Below are 19,019 nucleotides of genomic sequence, written 5' to 3'. Positions count from 1 at the left end.
TTTACATACCCTGGATTAGGCCCACTCTTAGTAATGCAACCAAGATTACATTTGTCTGTTTCCTGATGATGCTTTCAGTTTGTTGAGTTGGTCCTAAGAGTCGTGAAAGCGTAGTGCTTCCCTTGACTGCTACCCAAACTCTTCTCTAAGACCTCCTGCTTAAATACGTAGAATAGAGCCAAGATAGCCTTAGGATGAAATGAAAAAGGTTGGGGCTTGATCTGAATTTATAGGGGTGCAAGTTCTCATCTATTTTCATCTTTCATGACATACTTGATACCCCATGAACCTTAAAGAAATTAACCTACTTCTGAATCAAAGCATAAGAAAGACTTTAACATATTAAAACAGTATGAATACAGGAAGCTGAAAGTATAAAAATAAGTCCTCTTACTATAAAGAACTCAACTTAGGCACCCTGCCTCTTTTACCTGACTAAGAAAGTATGTGCATTTCTTCAGAGCATTCTTTCCCCTGCCAAGCACAGCTCAGCATGGATTATAACAGGATAAGGTAATAGGCCACATAACATGCCTAACAGTTGCACTCCACATTACGGTCCATAGCACAGCAGCCTGCAGGAGCACATTGTGTAAAGAGGCAGACATACAAGCAAAGCCAGCCAGGTTCCTGGGAGTGTTTTCCTTAACAAGTCATGGAGGGAAGAGACCTGCTGAATGTGAGATGGAAGTGTGCATAGAACAAACCCAGGCTCAGCTGTGCTCAAAACTAGTTGCAAATAACGAACCTGGTTCAGGAAACCTTAGAGGCTAAGAGGCAGACATTCTATCCTAGCCATGGCAAGGCAGCTGATACCAAAATGCCTGTGTGCAAGGTCTGCTTGTGCTGTTTGTCTCTCCCCTCTTGACTGCTACTGCCTGCAGATAGGTTCTGGTAGGCCCAACAGGGCAACGGTTATTCAAGCTCTCCTACTGCAGACTCTGCAGAGCAACAGCAGTAATGAGCAGAGATGCTAGACAATGGCCTCTTCCTCAGCAATGCACTTGGTACAGTGTCTGAGGCGACAGTTCTACAGACAAAGAAATTAACCTGTAAAGCTAAAGATGCATTACTTCTATCTGACCAGAGAAGAGTGATTCAGGATAATGAGGTGGAACAAACATTGGTCTTCCTTGCCACTGGTCACTCGTGTTCCTGGGAGAATAAAAGAACTGAGGAGTGCTGCTGCTTCTTAGTGGTTTGCTTGTATGTTCTCAAAGACAACTTCACCTGGATGGTGTAAGAGACAGCTATAGGACTCCATGTAAGAAAATACACTACCATCTGCAGGCAAGTTTGAAAACAAAAAAATCTTTAAGCATGGCAGACTACCTAATGCCAGAGGAGTTTCTGCGGAGCTATGTTTGTCCAGGGAACATTCAGAAGCCAGCAGTACATACATACTAACACAGGGCTCCTGTAAACCTCCTATTTGGACCAGATTTTAGACGCTAAAAAAAAAATCAATTTTTTTTTCTACTGTGTTTACAGTAACAGTCTGTTCATAAAGCTAGTGACTGCTACCGTGTTACATTGTTGCTCATATTGATCCTGATCAGTACAAATCCTTACAACTCCAAACATAAGAACAGAATTAAAGAGCAGCACATGCCGTCTCCAACCACTTAACTAAATAGTGCCTTTAAACTCTTCTTAGGACAGTTAAGAATCAGTTATTAAGATGTCACTACTGAAAAATAACTATTGCATTTCTTAAAGTTTAAGAGTAAACAACATTGCCAATATATTATTGCACACAATAAAGGTTTTTGGAACTACAAAGATAAGGGACGGGTAATCTAGAAGACCCAGAATAATGATCCCAGAGCCATTCCAGTCGCTGCTCCAGCAAGCATGCCCAGTGCAAGATCTCCATCGCTGTCACGGTAACGCTCTCGAATGATGACATGGTTTGCAGGGGGTTGGCCATAAGGTCCTAGGTAATAAGAGATTGTTAGGAGGAGGGCAAAAGAAACGTATATCCTAATACCATGCATTGTGATTTCAAAACATGCCCATTCTTTCACTCTCTTCCCTCCATGAAACACTAAGATGATGTCAGCTACAAAGGCAGAATACATCTTTGCTTTGGATTCAGCTTCCACATTTATTTAATAAATCCAGAGGCCTAGCAACACTTCTAGCCTTGTAAGAGTTTAGTATCTGGGAGAAAAGCTCATCACAAATGTATAACTGAACATTGTTCTGCATTTGTATTAGCAAAGAACCTATGAATTAGTCGTATCATTCTATCGGACCTTTAGTGGATTTAATGCAAGAAATGGGTCTAAAAATTGTTTCAATCTTGAAGTTAAGGCAAATAGTGTAGTTCCCCATAAAAAACTCTATGGCAGCTGTTAAGCCAGTGGTTTGTCAAAAGCTGTGTATCAGTTATTTAGAGTAACTGCCTACTATTTCAATTCAGCCTTCACATCCTGGACTGATCTGTTGTGTGATGACAGCCACTACATTTCTTTTCCGATGAAGATTGGCCCACTAGTAAGGAATTAACCTAAGACTCAAGAAACAACCAATTGACCCTTGCTCTGCAAGAGACTTGTACAAGCTCTACCTGTCATGTTTTGTGACTTAGCTCCTACCCTGCAAAGCAAACATAATAGTATTGCTTTCCCTTCCAGACATTTCAGGAAGATTAAGTATTCTTGAAGATATTGTAGTGTTTTTTTTGTAACAGACACTGAAGTAATCCAACTAATAGAAGTGGAAAAGGCGCTCTCTGGCTCTCATTGATACGTGACTAGAAACCTCATGAGAAGGATGTCAATTCGGAGAACGAGCAATAAAACCAAATGTACAGGGGTTAAGTTAGTTGCTGGGGTGAACTTGACCCCTAAGATTTAGTTGCAATAACCCTAGTGAAGGAAAACATCGAAGCTTGGTTACTATGTCCAACCTGTAACTAGTATCTTAACACACTGGACTTGCAAGCTGTTTAGGAGAGCTACTGTTTAATGTTGCATTTCTATCATACAGGTTTCTGAGGCTTGATTTCCAAAGCCTGCTAGTAGTTTAAAAATGGTTCTTGCTGCTTTTCAGCTGTTGAGAACCAACAGAACCCACCTTCCTCTGCATTTGTATATATATGATGTATATCTTAGGCCTTCGCTAACTCATCTGAGGAACGTTTTAAAAGCTTTAGGCTGATGCACCTCCCTTGTAACAAAAAAAGGAAAAACAAATGAAATAACCTGACAAACATCAAATGGAAAAAAAAATCTCCCTCGAAACTGAAAAGAATTCTGAATACAGATTCTTGTTTGCAGAGCCAGATCATAAGCAATTATTAAGTTAAATCAGAAGACTTATATTACCCATACTACTCTAAAGCCCTGATTCTTTAGGACTGAGGCTTTCTATGCAAAGCTAATCCTAAATTAAGGTGACTAAGCTTAAAAGCACACCCTAAAATTTTAGTCTCTTTCCTCTCTTACTGGGATGGAAAGGTATACAAATCTGAATGGAGCAATAGAAGACTTTATAAGGCTGAATATACTGCCTTACAGCAATTCCAGCGTGCAGGGAAGAAACCAGTTCCTACCATGCTTTGGGAATGGATTTACCTTTGAAACTCACATTTAATTCTGAGGTCATAGCTAAACATCAGTGTTGAAATAATTAAGCCAGGTATAAGAGATGAATCAAAAGTTCCATCAATGCCCAATACGGAGTAATGAATCAATCTTGTTCTGGCTTTTCTACCTTTCCTTAGAAAACATGCTCTACTTTAGTTAGAGAGTTTATGAATTAATTCAAATATGTTTGGAACACATTGGGAAGGTTAAATCACTTAATACAAATTTCACAGCACTTGCTTTGTTGTGAAAGGGTAAGGGGTCTTGGTTCCAGTTACAAGTCAGGTTTTCTTCTATCACTCTGCTGTGCAGGAGTGGTGGGTGGTAAAGGACGGTGATTAATAGAATTAAAGCCAGAAAGACTGACTCAAATAGCTTCTCCAGGAAGGTGAAGGATATGGCTGATAGTGATTACCTTGGTATGGATACTGATAGGGAACAGCATAAGCTTGTCCGTTGGAGGCATAGAAGACTTGAGGACCAGTAGGGGGATACACACCACTGTACTGATCGTAGCCGTAGCCATAAACCTGGTGAAATTAAAAATGTCCATTACAGAAGTATTCTTTGCTATATATCCAATCATGTGCTTTTTTCAATTGTCCCTCATTTCTAATGCAGTTAAAGTTTCACTAAAATATCCAGTCTGTACTGCTATAGTCTATCTACTCCCTGGAAAAGATTCAGAACAACTGCTTGAAAAAATAAGTGCTCTTAAGCAGCATTCGCTCTCCTCCCTTTCAGGATGGTGAATGGCAGAGGCAGGGCCTGGATCATCAGGCAGAGCCACAGCAGCCTTACCAGCTTCTCCTCTCTGCTCTCATGCCAACAACAGCTCTCTGGAGAGCTCAGAAGTGTCGGGTAGGCAGCAGTTGATCCCAAGAAACTGCAACCAACTTTGCTCTAGCACACTGCAAGTTAATGTCAGATTCAAGACAAATACTCTGTAGCCATACATTTTGGAAGCAATTTTGCTCTCCAAAAAAGGAGGCCTGCTGCTAGCCTTGATATACCTCCCAGTACCACATGCAGTTCTTAACAACTATTTTTAACAGCAAGGGGCTGGAGCAGAGCACCTATAGTGCAACAAGTAATACTACCCCAAACTATCCCTTTGTGTATTACTGCGCATGAGTCAGAACATCCAGAAACCTGCAGTGCTTCGGTCCCAATGCTGCTCTTTCTCCACTGCAGAAGAACTGTGCATCCAGAAGCTAGAGTTATTGTGTTGCTATGATATCTTGGATACAACAATCCTTATGTGTTAAAATGACATCTCCAGTCATTAAATCCTATTTTTAAAACTCCCAATTTTATATCCTTCCAGTGCTTACACAATGTGAAAGTGTAGTCACAACTCCTTAATGTTAAAAGCTGCATGTCCAGTATTTTTCAAGATTAGCCAAGTAACTTCCACTCTGTCTTTAAGAAGCTTTATTTCCCAAGTTCAGCAAGCAACCATTCCTTTATATACCTCCCAACCAAATCTGCCTCATCCCTTTCAAAGGAAATCCATCTCAAATAGGAGTGACAATAGTAGATTGTTAGTGCCTTACTATCACTTTCCTTTTGTACAAACCTTAAAGCTGGATCTAACTGTGAAACACAGCGCTTTAGGTGCTTGAAAGATGGCCGCTTCTGCTCCTTCACTTATTTCAATGCTTCCCAACTGCAACTCTTACCTCAGGTGATGGTGTGGCATAAGCTGTATAGGGAGGAGGGGCTGAGGAAATGGCTGTCTCATCATACATCACATCAGATCCCACGTAGCCCTAAACATCATGGAAAGGCAGCGGTTATGACCTTCTCCTACAGACAGCTAGTTAGAGTAGTGCAAGGATTAAAACTTAATGACCCCAAAGAACGAGTAACCTTTAGACATGCTGCATGTTAAGAAAACAGTGTGTACCTTATACAGTGCTGCAAAATGAAACTACTTGGAGAACAGACCTGGGAGAACACAAATGCATGATCAACCAGAAGAAGGAGCCATAACTTTTCTTACCTGCATGTGTGTGCACACACATGAATGTGTGCATGCAAGCACACTGACTCCTTCCCTCAGCTTTAGAAATTACTCTTTTTCATCCGCTGTTTTCAGATAGAAAAGCCTTCATAACTAAGCTAGTTGCTTCCTGGCACCTTACAGTGGCATCACCATGTTCTGCAAGAGCAGATAAAGGAAACAAATGCAGTAGCCAGAAGCGGTGCCTGAACATTTTAGCAGAACACTGTCGCAGTTCTTAGCCACCTCTCACTTTCTGGCTGTGAGGAAACTTTAAAAAAAAATGCAATAAGAGGGGTTTAAATGTAGGGATTTGAGCAGCTTAGTTGTTTTTATGGAATTACTTTGTAAATGCCACCTATAATTGGTCCTTTTTGAAGGCAGCTATGAGGCAAAGGTGATAACTTACTTGAATCTATCTACAAGGAGCTCTCAAAGATAATTAAGATTTGTTACAGTAATCTCATATTCTTGCCCCTAATATCAGAAATCTACAGTGATGCTCTTAGTGCCCTATCCCAAGAAAAAAAAACAGCTCCCTTTTTTTAATTTACAAGTGAACGCTTTAATAGCTCAGTAGAGAATGTTCCTGTTGTCTCTTGCACCTGGACTGTAGAAAGACTTTTGAGAGCATACTATGGCCGTATCCCAGGTCAAACTTGTGTTGGAGATTCTGATTGCTTGCAACACACTGTTGAAAGCACTGTATGAAGAGGCAGGTATTTCCACCACCTGGGAAAAAGTCCAGCAAATGCTCACATCTTAGCAATAAATGTATTCTGTTCTGCTACAGAGAACTCTGTACAGACATATGACACACCCCTGCAAACATCTGTAAATGACCTAATTCTCAAAGCTAGGGTGATCACCGTGCTATTCCAGTAAAGTTATGAGGCACTGGTGGGTGCTCGGTATTTTTGAAAGCTGTCAGACACCTACAGATGGGCTCAAACCCAGTTACCCGCTTAGTTCAAATCCTTGTTTGGAGATCTTTAATAGGTTTGGAAAGTGCTAATTTATGACATTACTTGTGCAGAGAGCTACCTGCCCTACTTTCAGTAGCAGGGGTCTGCCTTGGCTGACAAAGGTGATGCACTGACAAGTTTTGAATGCTATCTAACAGGGCTGGCAGCTGAGTATGAGACATGAAAAAAGCAGCTGTTAACTCCTGAAACCAGGAGTCACTGTCTCACATATAAGCAAGATAAAGCCCCTAAAGCTGGAGCAGACAGACTGTGAGTGTTGTGTCTTCTGCGTTAGGACAATTCCTTCACTTCTCATTTAACAACATGAAGCAGCACAGCATAGCTACAGTCAGAGGTAATCATGTCCAGGGTAGTTTTGCTATGACAAGTGTTTGCTTTGGGTATCTACAGATCTAAGTTATATCATATGACAGATGCCTCAGTACAGTGGCAATGTTAATGTGACCCATCAAAAATCGAGATAAGCTTCTCCAAAACCCAGCATTTCCCCATGAAACAGAAACATCTCAGGTTGGTTCACTTTAGCCATCTAAGGAAAGCTAGTACTGAAAAGTATTCTGGAAGGCAGTCTGGAGGAAAAACAAATTAACGATACCCACAAATGGATGGATGTGGTTCCCCAAAGACACAGTTCTCTAGAGAACTCCAAGACTTGCACAGAGGCTTTTATGATTCCTGACCTCTTCACTCTCCACAGCTAGCATGCTGATGCAGAGGTGATATAGTCCTTGGCATGCCTGCGCTCCCCTGCAAGCACCTCTTGCTCCTCTCCTAGTCTCTGCCAAGAAGCTTCCCACAACGTAATGGATCTACATTAACGAACAGCTGCTTTGCAGTAAGCTTCCTTTAGCACTGCACCTGGTAGGCAACAAACACTAGGAGTGGAAAGTGCATTTTTACTGGTTGCAGAAGATCTACTTTTTGCCTACAGCCTCAGTGCCCACTTCCCTTACAGACCAGCTTCCCAAACATTCACTTCCACCCAGAGAAATCATTCCCTCAAAATTATTCACTTCTAGCCAGCATGTATTCGCCTGGACTTGGCTGCAAGGATGACATGTGCTTGTGATCCAGAGGATCATTCTTCTCCCCACTCACAAGCCTTACCATCATGTTCATGACCCTGTTTTTCTCTAGCAGAGAAGGACGGAACATGATTTCAGAAGTAAACTGCTGGACCACACATAACATCAATGTGCTGCTTCTCTATCAGTATGAAGGCTAGGTAGAAAACACTTACCGTGTTTGTTCTGGCATCCTGGAGAGCAATTTTCCATGCCCTGCAAAAAAAACCCCATCCTTTAGTGGAACACTGATAAAAATTAATGCCACTTTCTCTTTTTAGGACTATGAAAAAACCAAGGTTAGCAACTAGAATTATTGCAGGAGCAAAGTTTAAGATACTGCATGTGTCAAAGCCTAATGATACACTAAAATGAATGCACAAAGGTGTTACACCAAGACTGAGAAATAATTGCTTTCTTTGCAGAGCTGAGAAGGAATGAGGAGGAACGTGAGAAGAAACAGATGTGGTTTTGAAGATCCTCACTGCAAGGTAAGCAGGTAATATGCAGCCATGCTCAGATTAAAGAAATAGGAAGAGATGCACCAGGGAAGTTGTATCTCCTACCTGAACAGTTGCATCTGTGTTAACTAGAGAGTGTGGGTCTTGACACTAATACAGTTTGAACAGAAGGTGCATATACTTCACACAGATACTCCCATGCCATATGGCTCAGAACATGCTCGATGCACCACGCATACTTGGCAAACACTGGTGCTAGAAGGTATCTAACTATACATAACAAAGCTCAGTTGAGACTTCACAAACATGGAGTGTTATTCCTGTCGCTACTGATTGGGATGTCCTTGGGCTATGTAAGGTCATGTACTACTTGAAGAATGGAAAAAGTGAAAAACAAATCTGTTCAGCAAGTCTTGCATTAACCATATTAATAACATTCTTTTACTCCTCCTACCCTTTGGTGTTTTCAGTGATTTAACTTGCAGTTAGTTTGCATGAGCTAGACAACTTCTTATAGAAGCTGTATTTTTTGTCATTGAATGCCTGCTTTTACTTGTTTGAAAACTTTCTTAAAATGTGTTTCTGAAAGTCTGAAGGAAGGAAAATAAGTAGGGAGAGAGAAAAAGAAAGATAAAAGAGGAAGAGACAGCAAACAATATTCTCTGGCAGACTTACAGGCAGTCGTCTGCACTCTCTGCACAGAGGTTGACTGTCTTCCCATCACGGCAAACGATCTGCAGTAAACAGTCTCTTTGCTTCCCCTCTGGAGGCTGGAAATCTGAGTGAGAAAAAAGAGACAAGTTATGAAATATCTATAACCAGAATTTCATGATCGTATTTACAAGAACGGAGACAGTTTATGCAAAAGTCTGGACAAAATAAACTAGGGCCAGCTGTAGCTGCTTTCCATGGCATCAGGACCAATTACAGAAGGAAATAACCTGTTCTCACTCTCTAGTGTTCTGAAAGTAACTCACTCTGAACACCATTCCTGAGGAGTGCAAGTGTCTTACAGCAGAACCAATCCATACTTAGCAATAAGTACTCTCCAACACTTGTGTCAGCATCAAGTAGAGTACTAACAAATGCTAGAAGTGAACTTAGATTACTTGAAAAAAATCTGCTGAGGTTTTCCATTTCTAGGCCTGCCTCTCACTCCAGACAGCACTATAATTACACCAGTAACACAAGTTACATCAGGCACACAAGTCTACTGTGAGCATTCCATTCTCACGTGCATGCCTGCCACCTGCATACATGGTATGCTGTCCTCACTACGTTTTAAAAGGAAGTATCAAACCCTAACCTAATCTATCACATGGTGATACCATGTCCTGGATATCTATAAGGGAATTTAGTAGTTTGTTGGGTTGGGTTTTTTTTTGGGGGTGAGGGGGATGGGGGCGGTGGGTTTTTTTAACAACAATGAAGTTGCCCGCTGCTTAGACATGTTTACTTCTGTAGTAGTGTTGTAAATAGTATTATGGGCAGGCACTGAAGTTGTAAAGAATCTCCGAATACACAAATCCTGAAGGTTTCGTTATTACCTCGACATTCACTCCCCACTCTGAGGTTGATGCAATGGATTCGCATGTGTATTTTATCTTCTATATCATGGCGATTTTGATCATCATAGAATATTAAGCGGCCATCAGACCACAGGTCAAACCAGTTCTTCTTCCAACGCCGTAAAATAGTACCTTAAAAATCAGACAGTCACTTTTAAGGGTGCATATTGGGAAGTATTTGTGTCCTAGAGTTCATAAAAAACAAACCAAGAAATCCTTCACAGACATTCTGAGGTGCCAAGCAAAATCCTGTACTACAACATCCCCACTTTAGAACATTACAGAATTGGGTTCCATATTTTATCTAGTATTCAAAGTCACAACTGAGTATATTTTAAGTGCATAACCTGGAGCTTTTGTTCTAACTCACTGCAAGAACAAGCAGAGGGCATGACTAATTGACATTAAGTTAAGGTGTCAGGTAAAGTTTCCAAGTCTCTACTTATACAGCACTAATTACAGAGCAGCATCTGAAGCTGAATGCCAGTCAGACACCTCAGATATGGTATATCCTGTTTCCCACTGGTGTACCCAAAAGGTGACACGGAAATGCTGTCATGACAGGTCATTTTGTGAAGTGTCTTACAGGTAAAAAAAAAAAAAAAAACAAAAAAAAAACAACAAAAACCAACAAACAACCTACAGAGCTAGAGGCTTATTTTAAGAAAGACCTAGTGATTACTAAGTTGCTCTGATGTTTTAAGTTAGACACAGTGGGGAGAAAAGGAGGTAAAAGGCCCATGACTTACTTTGCCGGAGCAGCCATCCGCTCTTCACAAATGCCATTGTTGCTTAATCTAGTGGACAAAAGAGGAAGGTGAGGGAGAGAAAAGCAGTCTTCGATATTTCACAATAATATGTTAGAAAGAAGCATCTCAAGGTATAATACTACTAGTATTCTAGGACTTAACACATGGAACAAATCTGCAACTGTAGCAATCCAACATGACTGTCAGAGACCCCTTTAAAGTTTAACTGGAAAACGCACAAGCTTATAGCTACCACTCTTGCAACATGGGGAAGAGACAGACAAGAGTGACTGCTTCCTGACTCACCACTAGTTCCTTTCAAAGTTGTTCTCTTGACATACGTGTGCTTCCTGTATTCTGCAGTCTCAAGTTACTAAGCACTCTCACTTCTTCCATAGCTCCTTTTTCTGTACTTCCTCTTTTGTTTTTTTTCATTCACTGGCTCAAAAGTCCAGCCAAAACAAAAGCTGAAACAGTTTAATCTTAAACAGGAAGGAGAAAGCTGTATTTACAACTTGTATTTCTTTCAAATCATCACTAGCTCCCTCCAAGATGAATCGAAAGTAGTAAAAATTAAGCCCATAAAGTGAGACTTGCGTTTCTCCTCAACTTTTAAATGAAGCTTGAAATGGCATGGGAAGGACGCTGCATTAAATTCAAGTTATCACACATGACATTAAGCACTCGGCCACTGCACTCTGGTTTATGAGAGATCAAGCATAGGATATATTGGAGGATGAGTTTTTATTTTATAGCATAATGATGTTCTGACTATTGTTCTGAAATGGATTCATAAAAACACAGCTATCTGGATGCAACTGAACTAGAAAAGCAAGAACAGAAGCATTTTAAGCCTCCCTTGAGAAGGCTGCCTCTTTTAGAAATTATTTGTGGAGTTTGTAAGCCAATATGAGAGACGGATACTTAAACCTACCAGATAACATTCTACTTGTAGCAGTGTAAGAAGGGGGGGGGGGGGGGGAGTGGCATAGTAGATTTGATAGACAGAGGAACTCCTCCCAGGCAAGGAATGGGTTTAAAGCTGGGAGGGAGGAAGAGAAGATAGTTTTGTTATCTTCCAGTAAAATATAAAGTTAGTACGCATACATTTATTTTCTGATAGATGTATATATGCCATCTGTTGGATATTACTTGTAGCTGTGTCCTCTTCACGGTACCGGGCAAATACTGTAACACACAAGTAAAGACTATAGCCAGCAGGATTTCATACTGAAGGAATGCCACATCCAGCACAGGCTCGGGTGTGATGGTGAGAACCACCAGCAGGTAAAGTTTAATCTCAAAGATACACCTCTTAGTCTCGGCTTTTGTACCAGCTGACTGGGAAAACAAACATTTAGCTAACAGCCCATTGAAAGGGAGTGTCAAACTCCTAGCCTGCTTCAATCCTGGTAATCAGGTCCTGCTCTGAGGACTAAGCATGCTGCTGTCACCTGTCTACAGAGGGAGAGCTTCAGAAGGAGAGGCCAATTTGTTCTTCCAAAGTAACAAAGCTATACGAAGGACTTGAGCCTCATTCTCCCACCACCCCGGTATATGCTACTCTCCCCCTAGATTCTCTTTTATAAGGAAGCAGTCGTCTTACTCTGTTTTCACAGAAATGGTTCTCTCCAATGGTACTTCCATGTCTTCCAGTTTGCCCGCTAAGGTGAAATCACTGTATATTTCCAGGGGCCTTTTAATAGTTTAAGAGCCAATAAAGAACTTGCATGAACTTCAGTTCTGCTGCAAGTGCTAGAGTAGGTCATTGAATGCTGCTGCCTTTAAACCTACTCTGTTATACAACACCATAGTTAGATTTAACTTAGACACATAAAGGGGAAGAAATGAAGAAGAAAACATTTCTCTTGACAAATTAAGCGGCTTCTCTTCTGTCATTACAGAATGTCTCACAATCAAAGTCTCACTTTACAGAATGTCTCACAGCTATCTAGGGCTACATCAGCAGAAGAGGCTTCAGCAGCTGTACAGCACCTTGCATGTAATCTCAGATGCAACAACTACATTTTCCCAACACAGAATTCAAGTGCCCAAAACTTCAGCTCCAGATAGAGAGCAAGGAATCACACAGAACAATCTGTCAGCACTGAAGTAGGAGGTGCAAAAACAATTAGATATTCTTCTCTGGCCCTTTTTAAGGGCAAGCGCTCACTTGAAGTTCTATGCAGTATTCACAATCAACCCACGTTCTGTTTAAGAGTATTTGCAGAGCTAGAAGATCAGAGCTAGCGAGATCAGTTGCAACTATTATTTGCTTGTTAAACTAGCTCAGTGCAAACCAACATAGCAAATGGGATTTAAACAAAGATAAATCAATTTATCACCAACCTCAATACAAGTTCCTTGGTGACTGAAATCTAAGAGTAGTAGCATCTAAACTGAACACAAGTTAAGAGTAAATGCAGCAAAGGGGTGGGGCTGTTCCTCCCTGCTCCCTAGAACAGCAATTTTCCTTTTTTGCACAAAATATAATGTGGAATATCCAACAGTCTATTCCAGTTCACTTCTTGTTCTCAAACCTGGTTGGCTGGTAGGAAAAGAAAACTTCAAAACAAATCGAGTGTTTCTACCTGCAGCTTGTAATTACTACAGCAATTTTGATTAATGCAGTCAAACTAGCAATGGACCAGATGCTGCAACCCATGTGGATGGAAGGGGCGTAGGCACACAGACCTAACTACAGAGCTGAGCCCCAGGCCGCCAGCTGTGCCCACTGACACCTCGCTGTTACTTTATCCCCAAGACTTCAGGTAGAGAACTATACAAAGCTCAGAGGAGTGTTCAAATGTAACTCTATTTGCCCCCCTCCCCCTTCAAACAGGTTTTCTATTTTTGGAACTTCCTGACTCTGCACTACCTGCGCGCAGGCCTTTTTTCCGTGAAGTTGTGTTTGCTTTAGCCAACACCTCTTCGCTAGTGAGCGAGCGGGTGGATGCTCGGGAAGGGGTGGTCTGGAGAGGCACCATCCCACCTCTTCCCTCTCCCACCGGGGACCGCTCCCCTCGACAGGCGTCCTGGGGCGGGCTGGCGGCGGGCCCGGGCTCGCTCCCCCCACTCCCGCCCCGCCGTGGCGGCAGGCGGCTTGTCCGCAGCTCCGTCTGCCCGAGGCACCGCGGCGGCTCCGCGGCCGCCCGCTCGCTCCCTCCCTCCCCGTCAGCTGCCAGCGGGCAGCGAGCGGCTGGCTGCCCCGAAAGCGCCGTCTCTCGCCATCCGCGTACCCGGCGGCGCTCCGACAGGGCAGCCCCTTCCGGGCCGACAGCTCCGGGCCCGCCGGCCACGGCCTGCTCGGCGGCGGCGGCGCCGCTGACCTTCGCGCGGCCGCCGGGACGGACCGAGCGGGACAGCCGCCCCGAGCCGTGCCCCCGCCGCCCCCCGCCGCCGTGCCCAGCCGGTGGCGGGCCGCCGCGCCTACCTGCCGTCGCCGCTGCCGCCGGCTCCGCTCCGCCCGCGGGCAGCGCCAGCCCCGTCCTGACGTCAGCCCTCCGCGCCGCACCGCCCCGGCGGCCGCCGGGCCCGCGCTCCCCCCGTCGCCGCGGCCGGGGCCTGGCGGGACGCGCCCGGCTTGCCGTGGGACCCCGCGGCGTTTGGTGGGAAGGTGCCTGTCCCTGCTCGCATCCCTCCCTGGGGAAGGTGCGATGCAGGACAGTGACCCCCTTAGTGCCCTCCTTCCCCGAGACGCGCCGCTGCTCCGCGTTCTAAATGCACCCCCTTCTGCGCAGGTTACCACTTGGCACGGCGTCAACCCCGTCACACTGAAGCACTTCGACTTTCTTTTCTTCCTATCTTATTTATGATTAGGAAAGCGACGTTCTCTGATCCCATGCTATGGAACTGCAACGGAGAATGACAGAGGCACTTTGTTCAAGCAGTCACACAAGTGTTCAAGACCAGAAAAGGCCATCTGGGCTCTGACCTCTTACATAACCCAGCCAGAAACCATCTCAGGGATTCTTGCATGACAGCTCTAAACGCTATTTGGGTCAGTGATGTCCACACACTACAAAACCTGAACTGATGGAGAATGTGCTGTCACTAGTTAATTATCTTCAAAATTCAAATTGTGTTTTCCATTTCTAACCCAAAATACATGAGGTAGTTAGAGGTTAAAATGAGGAGAACCTCTTAGGGAGATGTAGTATTTCCCCTCGATGATGGAACTTCCTATTAGAACTTTTCACAGGCTTATCCTGGTAATATAGGAGGGAGTATGACTCCTATCATCACAGTTAGTAAAAAGGAAAAAAATAACATTAATTGGTTGGCCAATCTCTTTTTATTTAAGACTGGATAACGCAGAAATAGTATTCATCATAGTTACAATTTCACACAATCTGTCAACAAGCTCCTAGATTTCCTCTTACCCATCTATTCTCTCTTCTTGAACATAACAGCAGTTCTAACTAGACATTACCTAGAAAGCATGTGATAGTGTAGTTCACGGCTGTAGTGTAGTGCATGCTTTGATATCTCTTTGAAGTGCTATAGAAGTGGTGAAGGCAGAACAGGAGATCATCTACCTGTGAATAGAACTGCAGGTTTCAGAAACAACCAGTAAATGAGATTTGTGTAGATCAAATTCTGCAGCAAACTCATTCCTGTTTATGTAAGAGTCCTTTCTCTGAGGCTGAAACTGTTCACCTTTCATTGCTGAAAAAGTATTTTCAGAAACTTGGATGTATTGGGTAAGAGGTGGAAGGTAAGACGATCTTTAGACTGGGGGAGGGAGCAGTTTTCATCTGGAATGAAAAATACTCCTCTTGAGGTTTTGGGAGCCTCAGCAGATTCTGTCCTTGGCGAGTGGTCACTAGGGGACAGCTGCCTTATTGGTATGTGTCCAGTGTTGGCTGTCTAGGTTCATATACAACTAATTTTCAGATTAGGTTTAAAACCATTATAAAATTCATTGACAACCTGTCTTGGTGTTTCCTGAATGAATTACCTCCATGGGCACAGAACACCAAGATTTTGTTTAGTAGCTTTTTGGGACCATGTCCTATACTATGTTGACCTTGGAAACTCAGTTAGGGCCGTTGTCATGGCAGTTCTGTGCCACACAGGTCCTATCTGAGGGTGCAAAACAGAAGCACAGAGCCAGGAAACACCAGATCTTCAGTCTGCCAGAAACTCAAGCACATACTGGAAACCTATGCAAACATATATTAGGCTTATCATCTCATTAAATTCTAAAATGTTTTGAATTAAATATATTAGGCTCTGCACTTTGAATTAAATATATTAGGCTCTGCACTTGCTGCCGCTACAGACTGGGGGCGGAGTGGCTCGAAAGCTGCCTGGCAGAAAAGGACCTGGGGGTGTTGGTGGACAGCCGGCTGAGCATGAGCCAGCAGTGTGCCCAGGCAGCCAAGAAGGCCAACACCACCCTGGCCTGCATCAGGAATAGTGTGGTGAGCCGGACTAGGGAAGTAATCATCCCCCTGTACTCGGCCCTGGTGAGGCCTCACCTCGAGTACTGCGTTCAGTTTTGGGCCCCTCACTACAAGAAGGACATTGAGGTGTTGGAGCGTGTCCAGAGAAGGGCTACAAAGCTGGTGAAGGGTCTGGAGGACAAACCTTATGAGGAATGACTGAGGGATCTGGGGTTGTTTAGCCTGGAGAAGAGGAGGCTGAGGGGAGACCTTATCACCCTCTACAACTACCTGAAAGGAGGTTTTAGAGAGATGGGAGCTGACCTCTTCTCCCTGGTGACAAGTGATAGGACAAGAGGAAACGGGTTCAAGTTATGTCAGGGCAGGTTTAGATTGGATATTAGGAAGCATTTTTTCACTGAAAGGGTTATTAAACATTGGAATAGGCTGCCCAGAGAGGTGGTGGATTCACCATCCCTGGAGGTGTTTAAGAAAAGGGTAGATGAGGTGCTTAGGGACATGGTTTAGAAGTGGTGGTGTTTTTATCAGGGTAGGTTAATGGTTGGACTTGATGATCTTAAAGGTCCCTTCCAACCTCACTAATTCTATGATTCTATGATTCTATGAAACTTCCATCAGGAAGTTTCTGACTAGCTGTGCTGCAGAGCTGAAGGCCTGAGTCTTAGTACCCTGAGCAAAGGAACTAGAATATTTAGATGAATACTGTTACAAATGTGGATTGTTTTCAAATTGTTTGCCAGTGAAGCGTGGAAGTGAAGGCTTTTGTTGAAATGTTAAAGCCTATTCATAATTGCACCTTCAGTCTGGTCACATTTGAAGTATGGTGTAAGATTCATCCCTCACTAATAACTTAAAAAAATATGTTTGGAATGTTCCAGAGTTACCAACCCCCCCCTTTTTTAATCTCATTCTTGTCCTGAATCAAAGAAAACAAGAAGTTCAACTTCCCAGTTGTAGTTAGAACATACCAGTTAAAATTCAATTGGAAAAATAAATTTCTAAGTGCCTAAGAAATTTAGAAAATTTACTATTTAGAAAAATTGAGCCATATGGTGACTTCTAATTCTTCATCATAACGTAGCTGACATAACGTATCTCTTCGATACATGCTAAATTTTGACTGCCACCAACATAAGCATTTGAATATTCAGTCATTTGAGGGTCTTCATAGATTCTTTATACGCTGCTGAAATTTGAGTTTAAAATTTCCTACTTTGGTTTGTAAAATGTAATTTTACTCTAAGCAGAATACACATTTTCATTAAGGATAAACAAATTATTTTAAACAAAATACATGCTATCATTATTATAACTATAATTAATGCTGTTAATACTATTACAACTATTAGAGTGCTCAACCAGGCTAAAAAAATCATATTAAGAATCATTGCTTACAAGTTAATGAAATGAAAAATATTAAAATCAAGAAAAATATTAATAAACTGACCACGCAACTGTGTTTGCAACAGAAAAATCAGGAGAGCTGCTGCTGGAGAACACCTGAATAAGGAATTTAAAGAACTAGAACTCCACATTTGTTATATGGTTGTTACTGTATTTATTAGTTTTTCAAACCTTAAATATGAAGGTTATGGGCAACTTGAAAGCATTTAGGCATCAGGTGAGAATAGCAGAGGATAGGTCCAAAAATAAAGGAAGCTTGATTTATCATTTGTCAGACTAACCAACTCTGCGGTAGTTTGTACATAGCCTATAAAGTTTCACTGATGAGAGGGAGATGGAAAAGAACATATTTCTAGTTTTCCAGAAGGCTGTATTGTCTTAGCCTCATATATAAAATAGTCCTAAATAGAAAGGTAAATCATAGACTTGGACAAAAGTCTTTATCTAGACTGCTTTAACATACTTGCTTCTCTCCAGCGGAAAAGACTCTTAGCTCCTACCATTCTTGTGGGTAATTGACTGGCACCCAGGATTAAAATACCTTGGCACATCTCACCTGCAAAAATGAATCTGTGTAATCAGCTTTTGTCACATTGTCATGTGTGATGAGTGTCTGCTTAGTGACTGGAGGGGGTTTTTGTGGTGTTGTACGATGGTCCTGAACTGGTCTGTAGTACGCCCGTGGCGCAGGACAGCATTCCCTCTGAAGAACAACAATCTGGACAGGTCTCCTAACAGTCTTACATGTGAGGAGCTGAAGTGAAGGGCCCAGATTTTTCAATCACTTTGGGTTTTGTTCCACTCAAATTTGCAAAACATAACATGTAATTGCAAAACACAGCATATCTGTATAACATACCTGGAAAACAAAGTTTGCTTGCAGACTGCAGAAACGTTCTGCTCCAACTGAATATAGCTAGTAATAAGACCCCAGCATTGCAGACTGTAGCATGTGCTAGCAGCCAGGCCCCCAGGGATCGTGAAAGCATATTGTGCCTGCAGACACACAGGAAGGGCTGTGCCACTCATCTTCCCAGCTCTCATCAGCCTTGGGAGCTGGATTTTGCTAAAGGTGATATAGGCAACAATCTACTGTGTTGACAGAACTGATAAGCATTTTTGGAGCAATTCAAGAACTTAGACATCTATGTCTTAGGAAAATCTGTGGGCTAAGGCTTCAGAGCTGAGAAAAGTCTAAATTGCTTTTGAAAATGGGACTTGACCTTAAGCAGAACAATGCCTGATTAGCTCTAACATACTGACAGCAAGACTGAGAGACTTGCCCAAGTACAAGAGAAGGCTGTGACAGAGGTAGAAGATGGCAAATCCTTTTCTGGCTGGTAGTTTCTGGAGTACTCCACACACCTCAGTATGCTTCTGCAATGAAATGATTTCTTCAAACACTCCGGATGAAACAGTATGGAGAATTATATGCAAATAAGGTGCTGTCTGCAGCTTCCTGGTGCAAGGCCAGGATAGCCCTCCAGGCAGCAGGTTGCAGAGTATACCCAGAACAACAGACAAACAAAAAGTCCAACCAGAAGCTGAGGAACTTTCTGGGTGAGACTGGGATTTCATTGTCAGCTTCTATTGTTCGGATCTAATTAAAAACAAACTGGCAGGAGAAAACCCACGTGCTTATCAGACATCCCTGCAGGTCACGCCACTAGGAAGCCATGTGGCCTGTTTGGCAGGAACAGAGTTTTGGATTTCACTTTTATTTGTAGGCAGTTTTGAAAAGCACAGGATTATCAGGGATGGGCTAGGTCCTTTGCAACTTG

The 19,019-nt window shown here is 42.7% G+C and overlaps 1 protein-coding gene across 1 annotated transcript; it reads right to left on the bottom strand.

Annotated features, from left to right (window-relative positions):
- Nucleotides 1-1,131: 1,131 nt before the first annotated feature.
- On the bottom strand, nt 1,132-13,887 carry PLEKHB2 (pleckstrin homology domain containing B2). The gene is made up of 8 exons (XM_082487257.1): nt 13,860-13,887; nt 10,427-10,474; nt 9,657-9,809; nt 8,785-8,887; nt 7,825-7,864; nt 5,276-5,365; nt 4,009-4,123; nt 1,132-1,936 (listed from the first exon to the last, which is right to left on the bottom strand). The coding sequence occupies exons 2-8, from the start codon at nt 10,461-10,463 to the stop codon at nt 1,800-1,802; spliced, it is 675 nt and encodes a 224-aa protein (XP_082343383.1). The 5' UTR covers nt 10,464-10,474; nt 13,860-13,887; the 3' UTR covers nt 1,132-1,799.
- Nucleotides 13,888-19,019: the final 5,132 nt, after the last annotated feature.

This window comes from Vanellus vanellus (genome assembly GCF_965231255.1).
Source record: "Vanellus vanellus genome assembly, chromosome: 8".
Taxonomy (NCBI): domain Eukaryota; kingdom Metazoa; phylum Chordata; class Aves; order Charadriiformes; family Charadriidae; genus Vanellus; species Vanellus vanellus.
This window is presented reverse-complemented; position numbering and strand designations above follow the sequence as displayed.